At 40.6% G+C, this 8,964-nt stretch overlaps 1 protein-coding gene across 1 annotated transcript; it reads right to left on the bottom strand.

Annotated features, from left to right (window-relative positions):
* Positions 1-2,032: 2,032 nt before the first annotated feature.
* Positions 2,033-3,126, bottom strand: LOC125869811 (uncharacterized). The gene is made up of 2 exons (XM_049550240.1): positions 2,583-3,126; positions 2,033-2,364 (listed from the first exon to the last, which is right to left on the bottom strand). Exons 1-2 carry the CDS (start codon positions 3,124-3,126, stop codon positions 2,033-2,035), a joined length of 876 nt encoding a protein of 291 aa, XP_049406197.1.
* Positions 3,127-8,964: the final 5,838 nt, after the last annotated feature.

Raw genomic sequence — 8,964 nt, 5'->3', positions numbered from 1 at the left:
TCCTTGCTTAGAGCCTTGGTAAAAATATCTGCAATTTGATCTTCTGTCCTGCAATACTGCATGCTGATATTTCCCTTTTCAACATTGTCTCTCAAGAAGTGGTGTCTGACATCAATGTGCTTTGTTATTTTGTGCTGAACTGGATTCTTTCCCATGTTGACTGCACTGGTATTGTCACACATGAGAGGAATAGTATGGATATGAACTCCAAAATCTTCAAGTTGTTGCTTGATCCATAGTAGTTGAGCACAACAAGATGCAACAGCTACATATTTTGCCTCAGCTGTTGAAAGAGTTATTGAAAGAGCTATTGAATTCTGTTTCTTGGTACCCTATGAGATAAGTGAGGATCCAAGAAAGTGTGTCATTCCAGAGGTACTTTTTCTGTCAACCTGATATCCTGCAAAATCAGCATATTCATACCCTACCAGTTCAAAGGAGTCACCTGCTGGATAAAAGAGGACCATGTCCCCTGTCTTCTTTAGATACCTCAGAATCCGCTTGGCTGCCTTAAGATGTGATTCCCTGGGACATGCTTGGAATCGTGCACACATTCCTACAATGAAGACAATGTCAGGTCTGCTAGCTGTTAGATACAATATTGATCCAATAATGCCTATGTACATGGTTTGATTCACTAATGGATCAGCTTCATCTTCTCCCATTTTTGAGTTTGTCCCCATGGGGGCATCAATAGACTTGGAGTCCACCATGTGAAACTTCTTCAACAGCTCCTTTGTGTACTTCTCTTGACAGATTGAGGTGCCACTTGGTGTTTGCTTGATCTGCAGACCCAAGAAGAAATTCAACTCTCCCATTAAGCTCATCTCGAATTCATTCCCCATTAGAGTAGCAAATTCTTCACACAGATGCTTAGAGGTAGCTCCGGAAATGATATCATCCATATACACTTGAATGATGAGCAGTTTTTTTTCCTTTTTCATCAGAAACAAGGTGGTGTCTATCTTGCCCCTTTTAAAATCATTCTTTAGCAGGAATTTGGATAGCCTTTCATACCAGGCTCTGGGAGCTTGTTTCAATCCAAACAGGGCCTTGGTTAGCCTAAACACATGATTTGGCCGGTCAACATCTTCAAATCAAGGTGGTTGTTTCACATAAACTTCTTCCTTTAGATCTCCATTCAAAAAGGTACTTTTGACATCCATTTGGAAGAGCTTGAAACCCATGAAGGCTGCAAAGTTATGAGGATTCTGATAGCCTATATTCAAGCAACAGGGGCGAATGTCTCGTCATAGTCTATGCCCTCCTCCTAATTATAGCCTTGAACAACTAGTCTGGACTTGTTCCTAGTGATAAACCCATTTTCATCAAGCTTATTTCTGAACACCCACCTGGTCCCTATGATTGTTCTGTCAGCAGGTCTTGGGACCAGGTACCACATATTGCTCCGCTCAAACTAATGAAGTTCATCTTGCATTGAATTGACCCAGTCAGCATCTTTCAGGGCTTCTTTCACATTTTTAGGCTCAATGGTAGAAATGAAGGCTGAAAACGCAACCAGATTTCTTGTTTGTGACGTCATTTGTATTCTAGAATTCAATGGGGAAATGAGATTATCGAGGGGGTGAGATGAACTGTGCTTCCACCCTGGTTTAGAGGCCAAGGGTTGAGGTTGAACCGTCTGTTCTTCTTCATCTTCAGAATCGTCATTTTCAAGAGAATGAGTTTCCTCTTGACTTGCATAATGAGACGGACCAGGTCCCATAGTAGGTTGGTCATTCTTCTTCATCTTCTTAGCTAGACTAGGATCAACACCATCAAACTCTAGATTCCCTTCAGTTTCAGACCTGTTAGCTTCAATATTCTGGACTTTGAAAAGCTCAATAAGATCATCATCGTCCTTCATGGTTTTTCAGATCACCACTTTCATCAAAAATCACATGAAAACTCTCTTCAATGCATAGTGTTCTTTTGTTGAAAACTCTATAAGATTTGCTTGAAGATGAGTATCCTACAAAGACACCTTCATCACTTCTTGGATCAAACTTTCCCAGATCATCTTTGTCGTTGTTTAGCACTTGCACCCAAAGGCTTTTAGGTAACTGAGCTTGGGTTTCCTATTGTTGAGCAGTTCATACGGAGTTTTGTTCAGGAGAGACCTAATCAAGCATCTGTTAGTCACATAACACGCAGTATTGACAGCTTCAGCCCAAAAGTTTTGAGGAAGATTAGACTCGATGAGCATAGTTCTGGCAATATCTACCAGAGTTCTATTCTTCCTTTCCACCACACTATTTTGTTGAGGTGTTCTAGGAGCTGAGAAGTTATGATTAATACCACTTTCAGTACAAAATGTATCAAGCTTCGCATTTTCAAACTCGGTTCCATGGTCGGACCTGATCCCTGCAATCAAGAAGTTGAGCTTGGTTTGGATCATCTTGAAAAATATCATCAGCACATTAGTTGTCTCAGATTTTGACTTGAGAAACATAGTCCACGTGAATCTTGAGTAGTCATCCACAATCACTAGGATATACTTCTTTCTGTTTTGACTTTGGATTTTCACAGTCCTACACAGATCCATGTGTAGCAACTCAAGAACCCTTGAAGAGCTTACTTACTTCTTTGGTTTGAATGAGGATCTGGTATGTTTCCCTTTGGCACATGCGCACACACTTTGACATCACTGAACTTCAATTTCGGCAAACCACATACCAGGTCCCTAGATACAAGCTTGTTCAATAGAGACGAGCTCACATGACCTTGCCTCATATGCCATAGAATGGCATTTTCACTTTGAGCACTGAGGCATGTCAGATTGTCTCCATGAGTTGTTTCCAGATCTGTCACATACATGTTTTTCCGTCTTCTAGCCTTCAAGATCACCTTTTTGTTAGTTAGGCTGGTTACAATGCATTTGTCGGAATAAAACTTGACTTTGTTTCCCTTGTCACAAATCTGGGAGACGCTGAGAAGACTGTGTTTTAACCCACTCACATAGTAAACATTTTCAATGGAATCTTCAAGTGACTTTCCAACTCTGCCAACTTCAAGGATGTGCCCCTTCTTTCCATCGCCAAATGAGACACCTTTATCTTGAAGTGCCTTGAGTGAAAGGGAGTTTTTGACGCTCCCAGTCATGTGCTTCGAGCATCCACTGTCCATGAACCAGCACTAACTGCTACTTCCTTCACCCTTTGCAACACAAATCACTTATTAGATTTGGGAACCCACTTCAATCTGAGTTCTCAATACGCTGATAAGAGCGTAATTAGAGTGTTTCTTGCCTAGTGAGGCAGGTTTGCTTTTTTCTTGTTCAAGGATTTAAGAATAGGACCAGGTCACCTTCTTGGAGTTGTCTTCTATCAAGAATAGACTGAAAACTTTTCTTGAGAGGCCTTCTAGGCAGGACAGTCCCCTTTCAAATGGCCATTTCGACCACAATGAAGACATAATAAATTATCCAACACAGAGACATATTTACTGTGGGGATTGTAGGGAGGGGTGATATTTAGGCTACATAATCCCTTTTTGTTGTAGTTGCTTTGACTGGTGATTTTGGAAAGTAGGTTGGTGGCACTGGTCCATTTTAAAGAAGTTTGAAGTTCTTCCTTAAGACGGACCATCTGATCATTTCTTTCCAAGGCTAGAGCAAGTCTGGTTTCAGCCTTATTCAGACTGGTTTCTAGCTCTTCTTGCAAGCTAGTAGCCTCCACCTTTTTTTACAGATTTCTCAATCATTAGACTTAATTGTTCCTTGAGTTCTAGACTTTCAGATTCTAGAACCATTACTTGTTCATCAGTAACTGACATTTGTATAGTCGACACTGTTATTTCTTCACTCAGACTATCAAGACTATTATTCATAGAGTCCTTTTCAGTGGTTAACTCTATGACAGAGTCAATCAAAACACCAGCTAAGTTTCTCAGCCTTCTGATAGAATAAGTATTCAAGTTTTGTTTAAGATCAAGGAGAGTTACCTTTTCTTCATCTTCTTCATCATCTGATTTCACCATGAGAGCGAGCATGCCATTAAATATGTTGGCATCATCTTGAACAACCAGCATAGACGCATCATCAGGACATTATTATTCTTCTGACTCACTTGAAGAATCTCCCCAGACAGCAAGAGCCTTCTTCACAACGTAGTCAGCTGTGGCTTTTCTTGCATTTTTCTCAAGTACCAGGTCCCTTCTATTGTCTTTTTCACCTCCAGGTCTTTGATACTCTTTGTTTTCAATTTTGAGTATCGGGCAATCTCTTATGAAGTGCCCCGCCTTTTCGCACTTGTGACAAAGATCACTAATAGTTGCAGCACGAGGGAGATTCCCTCTTATTGTCACGACCCAAGCCTAGGGCCTAGACGTGACATGGCGAATGAGGAACCCGAAGGAACCCCAAACAAGCCTCTCAAACTTGTCATCACACTTCATCGGTCGCGGAAGTACATTCAACATTAATTAACGGGAAATAGGGACTAAGGGCAAACCATTTCAAAATGACATCATAGAATAAGAGTCAAGCTCATTTACAAAATATTTGTCCAACGCACACCTCTACATTCATAGATAGGATGGGGCCATGACATACTACCGGCTCCCCTCATAGACAAAATACAATTGCAAGCTAAAGTCTCAAAACATAGGAGTAGGAAACATAACATAGCCCTCGAATCATTGAGGACTCACCAACAACTCGGATAAGCACCGTACTAGCCACGTGAATGGAGAGAAGGATCAAGAGTAACTCCGGTCCCTACATGGTGACTTCATGTAGGCAAAATATGCGTTAGTACTTGGAATGTACTAAGTATGCGGGGTGCAACACAACAATAGACAAGGACACAATCGAAATACAAGAAATAGTTTCATAGGCATTATGAATAACAATATGAGGATGCATGATCAAAGTGAAGTCAAAACATGTTTAAGTAAATCTATACTAATAGTAGATATCATATGTGTATGCATGATCCAACCAATCTATAACCCCAACTTAGGATGGGGGATGCCGTTCACACCCGGACACCCTGGTGGCAAGGTATAAACCCCTCACATGGTTGATGTTGGTCACACCCCAAGCATCCTAGGTGGTGAGATATAAACCTCTCACATGGTTGATGTTGGTCACACCCCAAGCATCCTAGGTGGTGAGATATAAACCTCTCACATGGTTGTCCGGTTCTTTTCCCCCGGACCGGGCATGGTCATGCAACACTTTATATAGGAAATTCCCATTAGGCTCTAATGCAATCTCACGTATGGAATGAACATATACACAAGCTTAGTTTGTCATCAACACATCTCTGGATTGCCATACATCTCATAACTCAAGCTTTAAAGCATCGATTCATCAATTCTCCATAGTTGGACATTTTGTCAAACACCTTGAAGGCATGTAATGGAATCAAAGAGCATGGAAAATAGGGTAGTAATTATGCAGCCAAACCAGTGAACAACCTACAACAACACCTTTTAACACCCACAATACCACATGAAAATCTCCACATCCATTCCAAATTTAGATTCAAGTTCTAGAGTCACAACATGCTCAAAACAATCACTTTTCATGTTTAAAATTCAATGTGCAGGAAATTATTACAAAGAACAAGACTAATTTATGAATCTTAACTTAAACCATGAATTAGTGAGTAGAATAGAGTCTAGGCACTATGGGTGGAAGGACCCATGAGTTCAACACCACATACCTTGAGTTCTTATGAAGGTCTTGAGAGTGTCTTCAATGGAAGCTTGGAACTTGGAGCAAGAGTCTCTTCAATCTTGAGGAAGGTTTTGGATTAGGGTTCTTGAGAGAACTTGAGAGAAAATGTGTCTAAGTATGGGAGAGGTGTTTTGGGAAATGTTTTAGAGATGGGAATTGAACTAATGGTATATAGGAAATAACATATGCCCTTTGGAAAAATGGTCCAACACTTAGAAAAAAAAATGAGGCGGGTGAACAGTAAAAACGCTCACTGGAAATTGCCTTTCCTGCCGGACAGATTTTACGAAAATGGGCATAACTTCTTCGTCCGAACTCCGAATGAGGTGAAACGAAGTGCGTTAGGTAGCTAACTCAAAGGGCTTTCCACGGATATGTTATTGGCCACCCAATAATTTGTGTGCTAGGAGATATGACCCTCCAAAGTAGACCCTCGAAAAAGGCTTCACTTGGAAATTTTGGATTTTGATACGGTTGCTCTAAAATTTGGGTTAGACCCATTTTCCACTCAATTTGACCCCCTAAACAAGAATATGAAGTCAGATTTTCGAAAAACAAAACGGATTTTTTATATATAGCTAAACAAGTTTCCGGTAACTTCCGAAGCACATTTTAAAGAACTTTTTGGGTCATTTCACTTATCTTGAACCCTCCATGTTTTCTCACAATTTTTTTAAATATCTTGGTTAGATAAGCCATGGCATCCTCTTCACTAGAGTCATCTCCAGACTTGATTTTGAGAACTAAAGACTTGTCTTTCTTAGCTTCCTTCTTTGAGGTGTCCTGATTTCTGTTCATTTCATGAGTTTTGAGATTTCCAATGAGCGCATTCATCGTCAAAACTTTCAAGTCCTTTGCTTCAGTTATGGCATCTACTATATTTGCTCTTGACTTGGGAAGAATTCGAAGAATCTTCCTGACCTGCTTACTAGAGCTAATGGGTTCTCCCAAGCTTTGCAACTGGTTTGTTATGGATGAAAACCTTGTATGTATGTCATGAATGCTTTCACCCTCTTTCATTGTGAAGTTCTCATATTGGGTGGTCAGCATATCTACCTTAGACTCTTTCACCTACTCTGTCCCTTCGTGAGCTGTTCTTAGACTATCCCAGATTTCCTTTGCCGATTCACACGCAGAGATGCGATTGTACTCTTCAGCACCTATACCACACACTAACAGCTTCTTAGCTCTGTAGCTTTTCTCGATCTTCTTTTTGTCTGCCTCGTTGTACTTTTTACGAGTCTTTGGAACAACTTTTGTGATTTCACCATCTTTCACTTCCACGGTTGGAATGAACGGTCCATCAATAACTATGTCACATAACTCACTGTCCTCAGCCATAAGATAGTCGCGCATCCTTGTTTTCCGCCAACTGTAAAGCTAACCATTGAAACGAGGAGGTTATGTTGAAGATTATCCTTCTTCGAGGTTCAGTGGAGCAACCATTCTTTTGCATAAATATCTCTCTTGGTGTTAACCAGCTAGAGAGTACCCGCTCTGATACCAATTAATAGAATATGTGCGTCCACTTTTAGTCAATGGACCAGGTCCCTTGACACAACAAGAACAATAACAAAGAGTAAATAATAACAAGATCACAACACAAGCAGTTTACGTGGAAACCTCCTTGCTCAAGGGAGTAAAACCATGACCTGTCACACAGGATTTTCAACTGTTTTCACTAATCTTCCTTAAGAAAAAGCGAACAACAGTTACAATCAACATGAGAAAAGGTTATGAATCTCACGACCAAGTAATAACTCTATTACTTGAAGAGCCTAAGCAGATGTCACACTGCCCACTAAGTTATCACCACTAGACAACTTAGGATTCAACTAAGCAACACACAGGTTGCCAACTAAACCACCCACTCTAGATGAATTAGACTTTGACTAAGCAACAAAACGATAATGCCCACTAAATCAGTTCCCTTAACTGATTTAGACTTTTCAACCAAACACTATATCTGAATCTTTTATAGATTTAGGAACAGATTTACAATGTATGTGCAGAGGAAATAATCCTAAGACAACTAGGCTTGCAGCTCTATCAGGTCCCTATTGTTCTACAGGATGATTCTTCACTTTTGTTAGCCTTTGCAAGAGTTCTTGAGAGTATGTTCAAGTTGTAAAAACTAGAGTTATGACTATTGGACATAATCTTTATGAAGAATAGTCACAACCTTTGAGGCCATGCCAATGGCTGAGGTTTCTGCCACTTCTGCCACAGTTGGAGACTGTGCACCAATCAATTGTATTTTTTCTAGCCTTGCAGTTGTGTGTATATTGGCGCCAGATCAGGTCCCTTTACAAGGTCCCTAGGTTTTTCACATCATCAAAACTACAACCAACATTTTCCCCCTTTTTGATGATGACAAACTATACACACAGTTGAAGATTAGTCACAACCTTTGAGGCCATGCCATTGGCTGAGGTTTCTGCCACAGTTGGAGATTGTGCACCAACCAATTGTACTTTTTCCAGCCTGGCAGTTGTGTGTATATTGGCGCTAGATTAGGTCCCTTTACAAGGTCCCTGGGTTTGTCACATCATCAAAACTAAAACTAACAAGTACCCCGAACTTGTCTTCCAAAAATGAAACACAATCTGGGGCTCAAAGCGAAAAAAACATTAACATGCAATAATCTCACCCAAACAACTTAATTAAAGAAATAATGCAACCATTTATTACCTCAAACAAAGGTCCTTCAACAGTTTTTGATAAGACATGCATATAGCTTCAATAATTGCGGATGCACATGACTTTGAATCACCCATTTGGAGCTAGAACTAGGGAATTATAAAGGTTTGAACCTTCCACAATAAGTTGAGTCATGTCTTGTCCTTATTTAAAAGGCCAGATGGAATTGCTCTTTGAAAATGTGTCCCAAAGGGCCCGCGAACATGGAGAACAAGATGGTTACCCTTTCCAAACGTGGTGGAAAGTCGACGAGTGTGAAGGCCAGCAAACCTAGGTGCCGCGAACGAGACTGGTGGCTCTCAAATGCGGAGGCTTGACAAGCCAGGACTTCATGAACACGACACAACCATTCAAATTTGGAGGAAAACATTTAACTTATCTAAGAACAAGACCAAGGTGGACTGTAATCGTGAAGACCAATATAGGCTTGCACGAGCGGATGCACATTAGCTGATTTTTGGCAAGTTCAAATCTCTGATGGGGTGTCTCGAATTCATTCGGAACCATGCTCACAAATGAGGTATGCTACCCTACAAAATTCTATATTCCAGAATCAACGGAGCAGTCAACATTTCGATATG

Source organism: Solanum stenotomum, chromosome 7 (assembly GCF_019186545.1).
Source record: "Solanum stenotomum isolate F172 chromosome 7, ASM1918654v1, whole genome shotgun sequence".
NCBI classification, from domain to species: domain Eukaryota; kingdom Viridiplantae; phylum Streptophyta; class Magnoliopsida; order Solanales; family Solanaceae; genus Solanum; species Solanum stenotomum.
This window is presented reverse-complemented; position numbering and strand designations above follow the sequence as displayed.